The sequence below is a fragment of the Anabas testudineus genome, chromosome 11 (genome assembly GCF_900324465.2).
Source record: "Anabas testudineus chromosome 11, fAnaTes1.2, whole genome shotgun sequence".
In the NCBI taxonomy this organism is placed as follows: Eukaryota; Metazoa; Chordata; class Actinopteri; order Anabantiformes; family Anabantidae; genus Anabas; species Anabas testudineus.
In genome coordinates, this window is record NC_046620.1 from 17,465,075 (window position 1) to 17,480,715 (window position 15,641).

The 15,641-nt window shown below is 42.0% G+C and overlaps 1 protein-coding gene across 6 annotated transcripts; it reads right to left on the reverse strand.

Moving 5' to 3' along the window:
• Positions 1–914: 914 nt before the first annotated feature.
• Positions 915–15,272, reverse strand: khdrbs1b (KH domain containing, RNA binding, signal transduction associated 1b). 6 transcript variants are annotated; one of them, XR_003298054.1, is made up of 13 exons: positions 14,861–15,272; positions 13,069–13,190; positions 11,756–11,872; positions 11,203–11,349; positions 9,107–9,240; positions 8,414–8,654; positions 7,936–8,003; positions 7,544–7,602; positions 6,837–7,020; positions 5,604–5,649; positions 5,439–5,447; positions 4,615–4,678; positions 915–2,360 (listed from the first exon to the last, which is right to left on the reverse strand). XR_003298054.1 is itself a non-coding variant. In XM_026348990.1 (9 exons), the coding sequence occupies exons 1-9, from the start codon at positions 14,952–14,954 to the stop codon at positions 6,917–6,919; spliced, it is 1,086 nt and encodes a 361-aa protein (XP_026204775.1). In that variant the 5' UTR covers positions 14,955–15,272; the 3' UTR covers positions 5,676–6,916. The 6 variants fall into 6 exon arrangements, 1 of the variants encoding a protein (XP_026204775.1); XR_003298051.1 differs by having other exon boundaries at positions 5,161–5,447; XR_003298052.1 differs by adding an exon at positions 5,161–5,267 and having other exon boundaries at positions 5,371–5,649.
• Positions 15,273–15,641: the final 369 nt, after the last annotated feature.

The following is a 15,641-nucleotide window of genomic DNA, read 5'->3' on the forward strand; positions in this document are numbered from 1 at the left end:
ATGACATATGTAAAAAGCCCCACTTCTACCTACATAGGAGCAAGATCCCCAGATTAAGAGATGCAAACAACTACAAATAAAACCGCTGTGTGCATCTCTGTAAACATTTTGCATTTATTTCTGACATCTTTGTAGGCATATTCAACCTCCTCTTCCACATTATTTTGTTCATACCTTTGTCTCATGGTAATTAGCATTTATTTGTTATTTAGCATCTCTTTACTGTTGTATGCTACATACGACTCTAATGATTTTCTATCATTTCAATGTGACGAAAACAACTCACTTTCGCCTTTGTTGTTGTTTCACGTTTTCATGCATGGAGTCAAGCTGGCATCATCTTGTTTTTGTTAGTGCCTGCTGTATTGACTCTACAGATGACCATTGGAGCAGTCTCTATATACTATTTACTATATTCCACTTTGAAAGAAGTCTTAATTTGTTAAAGTCCAAAAAAGGTCACCTCAACCCACAGACTTCCCTTTGAACCCTTGAAGTCATCCTGAAGAAATCCTATAAGCTGTTTTTATCTATTCTGTGTGAACATAAGCGCTCACACACTGCTTATTATAGTAGCCATCCCTCTATATCTTCAAAGTCTCTCCTGCAAGGAAGATCAAGGACACTCAGGGGTCAGCCCACCCCACTTTAAGCACCACCACCACAAGCCACCTAGATTATTGCCACTCCTGATGAAGCAGCAGCTGATGTGTATCTGGGGGAGGCTGATTGTCACAGGCAGCAGCATGCGATGTTCCTCTGATGGTGTGAATCTGTCAAGACCAGAAGATGGAATCCAGCTGTCCACCATATCTGCCCACAACACCGTCACCTCTAACACATACACTCACAGCATTTTAACACATCCACCTCCACACACTAAAGCACACCCTAAGATGACATACACAACTTGCTCAAATTTAATCCTATTTTTATTGATCATTGCACAGTAGCATTCACTTTCTTTTCCACCTTTCCACTTTTGACAGTTCATCGACTTAAACAAAGATGGCTTCCACGCCATCACATATCTTTCATTGGATTGCAGAAGACACAGATCATTATTTTAGACATAATAGCACATAAAGACTGAAAAATGATCTGTTTTGGATATGGCCAGTTGACATCTCATCTCAAATAATGGTTTCTGTCCTAATATCTAATGTTCTATCCTCTAAGCTGCTAGCTTTTTCAATAAACTAAATGCAGCCACTGACTTGGCTAATGCTGCTTCTGACCAGTGGATTGAGACAGTGAAATTTGTTTTTAATACAGGAAAGCACAAATTTGACCTCTAAATGTAACTCTGCACCACAGGCAGCTGTAATATCATCAGTGATAATGGCAGAAAATGGCATAGAGGGGAATCAAATCAGCAGAGGCATGATGGATAGATGGAGGGAAGTTAGTAATGTCTGTCTTCACCCTCTGTCCCTTTCTCACATGCAGCTTTCCTCCCAGCTCCAACGCTCTGAATTATCATACTTGGATGCTGAACGCCCGAGAACAGGCCAGCGTCAGTTACGAAAGTGTTGCGCATTTGCAAGAAGGGTACATGCAAGTACATGCAAATGGGCTGCTGCATTAGCATTTGATATCCTCAGGGCTACACAGGCCGTGCAATGCCAAGCCATAGCGGCGCGTGTGAGCTTACGGTGTACTTGCAGCCACACAGACAGATACTGATCTGCACTCTCCGGGCATCTTGAACTCCAGAGCACTGAGGCTAATTTCACACTGTAATAAGTCATAGATGTTAAAACAGCGCTCTGCCAGAAAGCACACACAAAAAAATTTAAATGCAGATGTCATATGATACTCTTTGAGCTTGCTTTGCAAAATGTAAACGGTTCATCCCATTTCTAATTTAAGGGTTAGTAGAAATTAAAAACAATTTCACAGCCTACTATAACAGGAGTGCTCATTTTATGGTAAATTAGGCTGGAACAATTGTATTTGTTGGAAGAGGGGGTGGTCCAAAGAAACTGAGCACAGCAGCATGCAATCAGCAGCAAAGCCTTCATGTGGGTGTATTCAATGTTAGAAAATAATTACACAAGAACACAGTAATTCAATATTAATATGGAACGCAGAAATAGTAGAAAATAATCCACATGAAGAGCTGTTTCGTCAGTCTCTAGTTATTCTGGGTTTGCACTGAGCTGTAAGTCTTGTCGCCAACCAGCTGCAGTCTTGCAGTCCTGTTCCAGTGGGAGTCGGAGCCAGCTCCTCTCTCCCCGCCCCGTCACGACAGGTCGAATCCTGCGGGTCACTTTTCAGCAGGCCACCACAGCCGTCACTTCTCCCTGCCAGGAACAGACCGCTTTCTTCATGCTGAGCTGCTCCTGTGCATGGCTTCACTGGAGAGGAGATGAAAGCACAGGGGAGACATGGGCATGAGTGGACGTGTAAACACACAACACTGGTTCTTCAAGTCTAAAAAGCCTCCTGTGCTTTACAGTGATTTAGAGCCAGATAAGAGGTAGTGTCTGGCAAAGAGCAACCCACTTATAAAAATTTAATTTTTAAGCAGAGGCTATTATAATTAAAGGTCATTTTTCTGCCAAGCAGCACAGCTCTTCAACAGTAGCTAAGCAACATTTTGCAAAGTGAGACATAATTACTGGCGAGACTAGTGATTTCGGATTAGTGCATTTATATTTCAATCAACAGCTAATGTGGACACAGATTGCAGTGTTTTGCAGCAGCTTTAAAACATAAGAGCAAATGATAACCGAGGAGCAGGCATCAGCTCTTCTATAATTTAGGGCTCCTGTGAAGTCTGGACATGATGCAGCATGTTATATTTTGCATTATTAAACACTCACTTTGTGCTTAAGAGTTCCAAATCTTTGCAGCCGGCGTGTTGCTTTAAGTTTTTTTTTTGTGTACCCCAAACATGTCACGCGGAACACAATCTTGAGTGACCTTTCTGTCAGGACACTCCTAGAATGCCATTAGATGGTCCGTCATTAAACTTCTATCAGAATGCCAATGACAATTATGTTTCTCAAAGTCTGACCAATAAGCTTTACTTTCCAAGCCTTCATTTAACTTTTTCCTGCCTTCAAGGCACAGACAGGACATGATGAGAAATCCCTCTGACACCTCTGTCTCTGTCCTCCTGCTGGTTCCATTTCGGGAATCGCCAGAGTCTTCTAGCTGCTGTTTTTCCTTCTGTCAGAGAGCCGTGAGCTACGGATCCTCATTAGTCACTTTCTCTGAGATCACACTGACACCGGCGTCCCGTTCTCCCTCACTCAGCCTTGCTGAAGGCTAGTGTGGCCACATACCAATTCACAGGCACCGTCAAAACCAAGGCAACTTACAGTTGCTGGCCAATCATCAGAATCAACCAACCTTTGAAATGGTGTGGAAATCGTGAACATGCTGCTGCTGTATAATGTTACACGGGCTGAAAGGCCCAGAGGAATCTGCAGCAAAGTTTCTTGCACATTGGTCCTTGGGGAAAATGGAAAAAGTTAAAGGGACCATACCAGTGGTTTAGAATGTTTTAGACCATTACCCACAGATTGTGTGTACTTTACATTACAGCACAAAATGGCTAATCCATCACTAGGGGGATTTTGTCAGCTTTTTTTGTTTTTTTTAAGTAAGTGCCAAAAGCAGAAACTGAAAACTTTAAATTTCAAAAAGAATCACATCACAACAAACGCCACAAATATCTAATTTGATTCTTTCATGAAAGAATCATAACATTCTGAGATTTACCCTCATTTCTTTTCCTGTTCAAAATTAGATAAAAACATGAAATATGAAGCTATAGCCAGCAGCTGGTTAGCTTTGCTTAGCATGAAGCAGGGGCGCTTCTAGACCCTGTATATGGGGCATTCAGTCAGCCCCCCCTAAAATAATTAACTATCAGTTATTGTGTGTGTGTGTGTGTGTGTGTGTGTGTGTGTGTGTATGTGTATATATATATATATATATATATATATATATATATATATATATATATATATATATATATAATTTTTAATAACTAAGAAATGCAAGACATGTTGATTATGTTGTGGGTGTCCGGTTAGGGTTAGGGTTCCCTTATTTGGGAAACAACAGTATGACAGTTGTCAAATATAGACACTGAAATCTAAACTGAAACATACAAACGTTTTCCATCCTAGTCAAATGAAAAAGAAAGTGTACCATTATGTGCGCAAAACCTAGCCTATTAGCTCGATACTACTACATAGTGGATTTCCCCGATAACACGCTAACACAGATTAACATCAGTAGTCGTGCTAAGCCAAGCAAACCTAGCTAGACATAGCATCATATTTACCAGCACCAATAGAGGAAGATTCCAAAATAAGCTCTGGTTTCTGCAAAAGCAAAGATACACTGATAAACTAGAGTGGTTCACTGTGATGGATTACACATTTACCATGAGTTTTGAGTCTACGAACATCGACTTTCATAGTACAAAGACATGGATAGTAATGGCTGTGAGGAGGTAACAATCTTAAACTTGCTGCATGGTTGCTGGTAATAAAAAAAAAAAAAAAACATGAAGGGTGCAGCTAATGGACTAAAGCATGCAAAAGCCAGCAGCATCGTGCTTTAAAATGGAAAAAGCCAAGAGGGCGGACCAACCTGAGGTTTGTACGGTCTCACTTCAGCAGACTGTCTCCGGGCAATCAGTGACCAAAAGCTGTGCCTGAGGGAAGGACAAAACCTCAAATCAATACCTTGTCTAAAAACACTGGGAGAAACTTGAGACAGAGATCATGCAATGTCTACAGGAGAAGATATGCTCATGCAACTCAAGCTTTCTCTTTTGGATAACTTTGTACAGGCAGAACCTCTCAAATATTACAGTAAACAACCTTAAAGCAAACAAAAGTAACAGCAGCTCAACTGTACAGAAGATATTGACATAGATTTGGCTTTGTTCATTTTAGCAAGAGTTGCATTAACACTACTCTAATATATTTTGTTAGTACACAGAACAGTTATTTTGGTACATAAAATCAACTATTGTATAATATTGGAAGTTACGTTTTTCTTACTTTTGAGTCGATTCTTTTTTTTTTTGTTGCCATGACTGTAATAATATTTTAAGAAATTGTACGCATTTAACAGCAAGTTTATGTCAATGTATAAACACACTACGAAATTAAACATTTAGGGTTAGGTTACCTTTACAGTGGAGTTCTCTAGGTTAAAACCATCCTCTCCATTGCACTGCCATTACTCTACTAAAGTAGCCATCGCGCCAGCGTCATTCATGACAATGAAACCTAGACCTGAATGGTGGTTTGAATTCAGTTAATTTTCAGACGCTATAAAAGCAATTCTCATTAACGGTTACGACCACAGGTAAGAGGATTGAAAAAGTCTTATACATACCCAGGCATTCAATGCTTTAGAACTCTATACACATTAGGAAGCTATCCAGGTTATTTTAGAGGTCTTACCTCTGGGTCCTTTTTAAAAAGTATAGAAAGAGAGAGAAAGAATAAGTTGTGCTCTTTTGATAATCAATCAAGACATCATTTAGTAGGGTTAAAGTCTTCAGACGTCAATACATTCATTTAGATTTAAAATGCGGTTTTGAATGAGAAACAAAGGAAAACACCTACATCTGACTGCTGAAGGTTGTTTAAAAAAGGCCATTTCAGAATTTTACTAGGACAGGAAACAAATAAAGCAAGTTAAGTTTCATAAAAAAACAAACTAAGCTTTATTGACAAACTGCTGCAAAACATCTTTTGGACAGATTTAGTAACCTATTTAGGCAAGCTTACACATGTAGCATAATGCATTTTATGGAGAGGGTACAGATACTAGTGGCAGAATAAGTACAGTTAGGATGTTTTAAAATATGTACAAGAGTTCGGATTGAGCTGCAGGATCCCTTCTCTATAGAAAGAGAAGACCCATGTGGAGATTTTTGTCCCAATCCTTCTTTGTGTACTTTGTGCATGCAGTTTATAGAGAATCAGATCACAAAATGAAGACCTGAACCGTTTTTTCTTTTTTTGTTTTTTTCTTTTTAGCATAACAGGAGGCCGTCTCTCGGCCGTGTTCTCATTAAACAAACATTTTGTCTTCAGGCTCTTAAAATTATTATTTTTTACATGTAAAACAAATTAAGGATATGAGGACAGTCCATCTCAACAGTGTCTATTAGGGCTATATTTCAAAACTCTAAGTACAATGACAAATATTGCTGCCTAAGTGTAAATTGTCAACGTTTTTAGAACTATTTAAAAACAAACCATCATCAAGAATGAATTGATGCCATTAACATTGATTCTTTAACCTTCACTTAATTTAATTTTTTTTTGTTTCTATATTACATAATTGAAGTTTAAAAGGTCTTTTATTAGGCTATATTAACAGAATTTTGAAATGTAGCCTAAATGGGAATCTGCAACTGACTCAACAGATTCTTTGTATTTAAAAACAATTAAAATGGATTCCTTAGACAAGTGAATAATGAGCCACTACTTTCACTAGAAATGACTACTTCCAAACAGTTAAAAAATTAACGTTCAACATTGCAAAAAAAGCCAAAAAGGGGGTGGGGGGGGGTAAAGAGGGTCAGAGGAAAAAAATACAGCAAAAATGAACAAAAACTCAAAGAACAAAAAACGGACGCAAACTTCTCATCTATAACCCATTTAAAAGCCGCTTTGGTTGGTTGGTTGGATGGATGGGTGGTTGGTTGGTTGGTGTGACAAAGTAGGGGTGGGGGAGAGAGTTTGCGGTCAAATCTCAAAAATCAGTTCCGATTTTCAGTTCCCAATTTGTTCTCTCGTATAAAGTCCGGTGTAGGAAAAGACCAAACCAAAGACAAAACGGACAATTACTTGTGAGGCTGCTTAAAGCGAGAGCTGCCGTGGTAGACAGGCGGTACTCGGGGCGACACGTTAAGGGTGGCGAGTCCGCTTCAGTACTGTAGGTATGGGTGCTGCCGGTAAGGTAAGGTCTTGGCACCTCTAGAGGAGGGAGGGGCCTTTCCTGTTCGCTGAGTCCCGTTCCAGTCATCTTGGCCTAGTGGGGTCACAGACAAGAAAAAAAACCTGTTTATCATCAAATATGAATTCACAACTAATTTGGCTAGTGGACATTTAAGCTGCAATATGGAGCTTATTTGGAAAAATAAAATGCAAAGCAACCACTGCAACAGCTTAAAAAAAAAAAAAAAAAAAACAGGATTTTGAGCACTACTAGCACTCAAAAGCTCAACAGGGAGTCTTTGCAATTACCAGTTAGTGGCTTTAACTTTGTAATCTCGCTGCCTTTTTAGCTGGCAATTCAAAACGTTACCTTTTAAAATTTTAACTCTGGTGAAAAGTCACTGAATGGACAATAAATACCTTCAAATTTGACATAATTCAATCAAATTTAATCAATCTATAATCAAATTCCACATACCACCAGGTAGGGAAACCTCAGGGCATTTAGCATATTATGGCACTTAAATACAATTGGTGGGAATTAAATTTTTGTCATTATTATCACTTTGTATAAATAAGGTCACTGTTGATGACAGGGGAAGACTTTTTTTCCTTACCGTATGACTCGTAGGACTCTGTGGTCTCTCCATGTCCATAGTCATAGTACTCTGGCTCTCTAATGGTCAAAAACACGGGGAAAAAGGAGAAAAATCACTTTTAATCTTTGAATAACATCAGGCTGACTGTAATGTCTAGGGGGGTGATAATTGGCTTCCATGGAACACATCAAAGCTCGGCTCTCTAGCACGGAAACATCTGAACTGGTTCTCCTAAATAACACCACTAGCTGAACCATGAAACATAAAGCACCGTCAATGCTGAGCTTGTGAGGAGTTGCTGTACGGTATTTGTGCTTCTCTCAAATCCCATTTCAAGTGAAACTCGCAACCAGGCAATGTGAGTGCACTTTGTGAAAAGCAGGTGAAAACCAAACGTCTGATTCACTCACGCCTGCGGCTGACTGTAATAGCTGTCGTATGACTCGTAGGCCGTGTCTGTGTAGCTCTCATCGTAGCCCTGGAGAGGGAAGGAAACAGAGAAACAGAGTGAGCTTTAAGAAGAGTCTTCTTCATGAATCATGAATGTCAAGATGTCCCTGCAGTACTACACTTATACTAAAGCAGATACACTCCCCTTATGTCTCAAGCATCTAAAAATCACCTATTCCTGCGATGACGGACAAGCAATTCAAAGTTAAGCCAGTGCTCAGAACACTCTCATTCAGAAGCATGCCGATGGGTCAGATTTAGCTATGTCAAACCTGAGAGAACCACATCTCGACAGAAAAACCTAATCTTTTGGATGTTACACTACATACTCCTCCCGAGTCCTCTGTCTACCTTATCAAAACTGAAGAGATCTTCTACCTACTACATACAAATTTAACGAATACATTAAAAACATGCTTCACCGGCAGCTGCACTTACATATTCATCGTAGCTCTCAGTGGCTGCAGCAGGGGTGTGCTGATGAGGGGGTGGAGGCGCCATCCTCTGGGGAGGCCCAGCAGCTGGGGGCCTGGGGCGGGGTGCTGCTGCCCCCCTAGCAGATGCCGCAGGGGGTCCTCCTCGGCCTGCCGGGGCACCCCTGACTGTGCCACCTCCGACTGGGCCGCCTCGAGTCACACCTCCCCTGGCAGCTGCACCGCGAGGAGGCATTCCTCTACCCCTGGGAAAACAACGCACAGTCAATACTGTGCCCTTCTACTTACAGAATAGTTTGACATTATGGGAAGTATGCTTGTGTGCTTCCTTGCCAAGATGAGAAGATCAATGCTGCTCCAGTCTCTATGCTAACTGGCTTCTGGCTCCAGCTACTGTATAGACATAAGACTGGTACTGGTGTGAACTCACAGCCTTTTGACCTAGATATGGAACTTTTCCTTTACAATAGAAATTTTTTCATTAATCTAAACCTTTTCAAATGTAATCATGAATCTAAAGACAAACTACACAATTACAGAAAAAGCTGATCATATCATGCCACTTGCAGTCTTGCATGGTATTTTCTCTGATGCACACATGCAGTAGAAAGTGAAGAGCAGTGTGTTTTTAATGACCTCAGTGGCCCAGTGGCTAGTCTATGAGAGACCCTGTGTGTGTGCCCATGTAACAGCTCACCTGTGTGCTCCAGCAGGGGGGACTCCACGGCCCCTGACTGGCATGCCTCCTCTGCCTCGGGCTCCGTGATCCTGGCCTCCGTTCAGGTAGCTCATCTCCATGAACTGCTCTTGGCAGATATCATCCATCATATCCTAAACACACAAACACAGAGGAAGAAAATAAATAAGCGCGAGGAACAAGACCATGTGACGTGACAAAAGTGAAATCACACGGATGAGAGAGAAAAGGAAGTAGAGTGGAAGAAGGACCGATGAGTAAAATAGTGAAACAGTAATGGAGAGCTGCTCAAAACACACCCTCCTCGTAATGACTAACGGAGCAAGTGGAAGAAAAAGTCTCAGTGCCAGTGACTCAGTGTGTTAAAGAGAAGCAAGAGTGGGGGTCGTGAATGTGGGAGGTTGGAAAGCATCCATCCACACTCCCTGGCTTCCTTTGCTTCTCTATCATGCACAAAATGTAAATCACGTCTCCCTGCACTTCTTGACAAATCTGGCATGTCTGCATCAACGGTTACCTTATTCTATCCTCAAAAACAATAAGTCGGGGTGGATTAGTGTAGTCGCCTGTCTGAGCAGCACAAATCCTGCAACACAATCCACCGCCTTTCTTCAGGGAGCAATTGCAAGAGCTGCACTGTGACCCAATCAATTCTCTTTCATAAATCAAGTCTCTGGACTGGAATAGTGACAAAGCTCTAATGATGGTGAAAAAGATGGAGGAAAAAAAAAAAAGACGGATACTGGAATATGCAGCGTAGACGGCAGACTTCAATTAATCTGCAGCAGCAGAAGGAAAACACAAGGCAATTGACTGATTACAAATTCACCTCTGACGAGAAGCGGGGTGCAGCTGCGGCTAACAAGCCAGAGAGGTGATCTGTCTCCACCAGTCAAGGTATGTTCATTAGAGCTACAACATGCAACTTAAGCTAGCACTAGCATTAGATGCAGAAACCCCCATCTTCCCTCAACATACACACAGATTTTTAAATCCTGCACGAAGGAGCAAAGCTCGGCTACTACATTTATGTTGAGAGACACAGGTACACAGCGATAAAGAAGGCGAGGAATAACAATCAAACCCTGCAGGAATACCTGTGGAGACTTACAGGTCATACATTAAAACATTTCTCCAGCAAATCACATCCACATATTTTTTGAGCGCCACAGTCACTCATTAAAATACGGCCTGGTTCTAAATGACATCAAATTATCAAACCTTACAGATTATGGCCTTAAACTGTAACAACATATTGTGTTTTTTACACAACACAGCAATACCAACATTGCAACTGGTTCATCGGTCCATCCATCTCGCCTCTGATCCAAATTATTCTTTTGTCCGTAGACCCCTCTAGACTAATTCAAAAATGTAAGGCATCTCATAAACTCCTGAGCCTGCTAGCCAGCTTTGGCATCAGCCATTGTTAGAACACTATGGGCTTCGGCTGGGCTTGACGGCAGACGGCGTTGGCTGGCACTCAAGAATCTCTCAGCATAAAACCAATAAAGCCGGCGTAGGCCGCGCATGGTGAATATGCCCACTTATCTGTCTAGGACCCCTACACATCCAAGCTGATTGTCCTCGCTGCCTGAAGAATGAGACTCAGGTAGACACAGTGATGGACAGAACTACAAGCAAGCCACATGAACCCTGCTAACAAAGTGAAAGCGACCCACATGGTGTTACTTGCTTACACAGTGCCACTGGGTCTGTTTTAAATACCTGCCGCAGTTTAGAAGTTGAACGGTCTTTAACTTTTTTAAATTTCTGATTGTTTTGAAAACGATATTGATAAAAAAGAATTTCAAGCCAACATACCAAGCATTCCCACAATTTCAGCTTCACATCTGTAACAATGTGGTGTTCACCTTTATCTTATGTTATAGCAAAAATCAATAGTTTGGGATTTTAGGCTATTGCATAACACACCAACAACATAACTAACCTTAGCTTTAGGACATTATCAACTACTGACTTGAATCAACAAGATAGCTAGTAAAAAGAAAACACTTCATATGTACAGCTGAAACAAAGTCCATGGACGAGTCAATACACACCCCAGCCACTGCACAACAGACTTAAAGACTTACAGGACACAGGAACTTCTTGACCTCCTCCATGGCGTGTGCCATGCGCAGGTAGGCTTCGGGCACGGGGGCAAACACCTCGATGAATACGTGCAGCTCCATAGACAAGTGGGCGTACTTGGGCTCGCCGCCTTTTCTCAGCCCTTCCTCCTGATACAAGGGCAAAAAAAAAAAAAAAAATCACAGGAGTGTCAGCAAGTCAAAGACAGAACACAGCTAACTCTGAAATTAAACGAGTTATGCGAGAAGTAATCACGTTTCCTCCACCTCCTAGGGCAGGTGCTGTATTCCCTGTCCTTACATAGCTTAATAATCACATCACACTGGTAGATAACAGGTTTAGTGGGCTATTCTGAAGATTCCAGGAACAGATGTGCAGTGCATCGATGCCCTTGGCTTTAGGTTTAAGTTCACCCGAGCTTCCCTGCAAGTTGATGCCATCTGGGCTCACTGTCTGTCATCCCTCTCTAGCACAGGGCAGATGTGTTATGGCTCCAGGTACCCTTCTTACAGGTGTGCACTACCAGATGTGGGAGTATGTGTGTGTGTGTAGTACCTTGGCTTTGTCTCTCATGGATCCTTTGCCCAGTACAGAGATTTTGGCTCCAGTCTCTTCCTGCAGGCGTTTGATAGTGTTGCCCTGGGGTCCCAAAATCTTCCCCACGAAATTGAACTAATAACAAAACACAGCAGAACAAAATTATCTGATTATCACAGCACAGGAGGGTTTATTGCCAAGAGAGTGAAGGAGCAATCACTGTTAGGGATCTTAGTGTGCATACTGCAGGGTTAAGTAATAGATTTACCAGAGAAGGTCAATATGATCCCATCAGTTACCATTCACCACCAGTCATCCAAACACTAAGGCAAAGCCAAGTTGTGATCTAGAGCTGCAATCTTTCCCTCCTCAGTCTTTTAAACAATGCAGTTACTGTGTATAGGATGTGTCCTGCAATTAGCTCTCATTGCCACACACGTTTAGCTAAAAATGCCCCCCCCCCCAAAAAAAAGCAATTCCCCCTGGAGTTGTAGAAGTTGAAATCTGAAAGTGCTCATTAGCTTTGTCATAGTAACACAGCGGACTGATGTATAAGGTAAAACCAGATCTGTGGGATCAGAAGGCTGTCTCACCTCACAGACTGAACTCCTACATCATATTGATCTAACACCTAGTGTAGGGCATCTACAGATGTTATTCTTGTAGAGAATTAAAGCAGTGTGGTCTGACTGCTGTTGTTAACGTGAAACACAATTCTATAAGTACACACAACACCCTTTAGACAGGTGTCATATGAACTTAGGTGACTCAAACTGAAGCAAAATGCAATAAACTATATGCAAACTGGCCTTATGCAAAAGCCATGTGTTCCTTGCATTTCAGAGGACAGAACATTATCTAATGTTTCCTCTCAATCAAAAAACATCATTCAAAAATCAATGCAACCACATGTGGGAGCCAGATATAAACTGTACTGACATGGTCGAATGCACCTGAGGTTATATGATAATGCCAGTAAGACTTCACTCTGAATAGAAACGTGCGGTGAAGACCAACAGAAGAGAAGCTCAAATCTACTGAGATCCGTATGAATTATCCTGAAATAAAGAGCTACCACAACCATAGGAACATTAACATTATGATCCTTTTAGTCATATTTTAAAACATGCCAGTATTGGTTGTAATTATACTCTGGAGCTTAAAGATCAAGGTTGAGGGGAGTCATTTGAGAGTCCCACGTAACCCCATGGCTTTCTGTAATTGAAACCCAGCAGCAAGATAAATTAAATCAAGAGGGGTTCACAGTGGGGAGACAAAAAAAGAAGAAGAGAGAAGAAGAGAAAAAAGAATGAGGGGCAAAGACTGCTCACCTTCGGGTACCGTTTGACAGGTATGAGTACTCGCTCCTTAAGTTTGATGTTGCTGTTATTGAAAAGGTCCAAGTACGTTTCTGTCTCCTTTTTAGTCTCACCTTTCTGGATTCTATCAATTTCTGGAAAAGGGGGGAGAGATGTCGTTTCAGGAAAAGGCGTTCATGCAGATAAACAGGATTCAAAGTGACACAGAACACGTAATCACAAGAAAGATGGTATTATGAGAAAGAAGTGGGTTGGTAATTTCCAGTAAAAGAGATGCAAAGTTTTCAACTCTGCTGGGTTTCTAGATACTTTCATGTGTAACAGTTGTCTCTCCAGCATTTAAATTACATTTTATTTCACTTTAAAAGCAAGTCTTATCAATATCAATACCTGAAATGCACTTATCTAAAACTAAAAACCTTATCTCTTTTTAGTGATTTATAACAGACATTCTGAATTTGATTGACTCTCAAATCAAAGCAGTGTTAAATGAACGCCAAACAATAGTGCCTCCAGACGACTTGAAGTGTGCACAGGATATGTGTCATTTAACACCTTTTTATGATCTTGTCAACATGCTGAATAGAGCTGAAACCACTGAGTAACCCGTTAAATGACACCTACTTTGACAACTGATTATTTCAAGTATTTTTCCAGCTACAAATTCAAACACTGGATTCTTTGGATTATTTGCTTTTGACATTTGAAGATTACCACCTGGTGCTCTGAAACCATGGTGTGATTCACTGCAAGACTGTAGTGGTTAATTGAGAAAATAACTGACAGGCTCACCACTCATCAAAGTAATCTTTTATTTGGGAACCTTTCAAACCAAGGTTTTAAAAAGAAATGCGTGTTTATGGCTACGTGTTGAGAGGTCATCATTAGCTCCTCTTCTGTCACCATAACACCATCTCAACCCACTTCACCTCTCCTGTTCATGACAACTCCTGGACTTGCAATGTCAAACATCAACATTAAGCACATCCTGTTGGACCAAGACTCCTACTCTATCACTGGCGGAGGTACCAGAGAGACTGATGCAGAAAGAACCAGCAAGTGATTGACATCTACTTGGAGAGTACACGGGCTACAACGCCAACAAAACTCAATGATGGCTTACCTAGCAGCCCTTCAGTTTATGTGTACCACTGAGTAAATAACTCATAATACCCCCATTGATGTCTACAACATCTCTGTAAAGCAACAATCAAGACCTATGGCCCTCAGTGGTGATTTTTTAGCTATCCCGTGGCACACAACTCCACACTATCACTACATTATTTGATGTAAGAAATCACATTTAGTGGCATTAACAGTGGTGTCCCTCTAAAACACCTGCAAGTTATATTAACGGGACAGGGCAATCCAGACAGCCTGCTCTTCTGTCCCCTCTCCAGCACTGCTACAGGACCGCAGCCCCGGAGCTGGACACCTGCAGTGTCCGGCTCAACGCCACTTCAGCAGCGGCCGCTTGACGCGCAAGAGGAAGCGGAAATCGGTCCAAAATAACGTTATCCTTCAGAGCGTCGAGGTGGCTTCGGGCTGTTTACACATTCAGAAACTAGACTATCCTCTCTTTACCCTCGACGTGCACCCGTTTAGCACACACGAACACACCGCTGCATCCACGTTCCTGAGCTGCACAAGCGCTCCGTGTTGCTGCTGCGGGGCAGCGCACACATGGCGCTCACAGCGTGGAAGCGTGCGTCTCCGCGAGCCGTGTGTGGCTCCCCGCGTACTGAAGTCACAGCACAAGCCCCACTGTGAAGGGTACAATACACAGCACACGACTGTACTTTACCTGCGTTTAAAAGTTTCATGGCGTGCGTAAACGACGAGTCCAGGCTGTCCTTCTCCGCCATCAGCTGGGGAAGGTATTTGTCGTCGTTCTCCATCTTGACTTTAGAGGGGGTAGTCAGTTTTTGGTGCGATAAGAACAGCGTGAAAAAAGCCAACAATAAAAGAAAAAAAAAACTAGTCCAGTTATGTAACTACGGAGTGCAGAGTATCCTCTGTGCAAGCGGCGCTTCGCATGAGGCTACCGGGCGTTTCTGCGACCGACGGCTCCGCTACTTTGCGTCTTCGTGGTGTTTTTCCAGCTTGAGCCCTCTTTTCAGCAGCGCACACTGGATGGAAATGGGAGAACAAAAGCGGTGGAAGACTGGAAGAACAGCGAGCCGACTCAAGCCGACGGAAGTGAGCTCAGAAGGACGTAGTGCTCCGGACTGGCGCCGCCCACCGTGTGGATGCGCGATATAATCTCACGATCAGATTTGCAGCGCTGCCATGGGTGTGCCCGCTGTAATCCTACGAATGTCTGGACTACTCAACTACTCAAGTCGCCAGCAATCACTTCACTTTACTCTCATTATACACTCATATGGAAACTTCTATGGGACGGTTGCTCCAAAGGGAATTTACTCATGCAGGTGGAATTTGGTGCCACATATTGTTAATGAGATTTTACATGGTTACTGTGATGTCTGTAGTGTTAAGAAGATTGAATTAAATAAGTTAATGCAGGTGGTGTGGCTAAATGATCAAAAGTCTGGTTCAGAACTATATTCCTCCAAATTACCTCA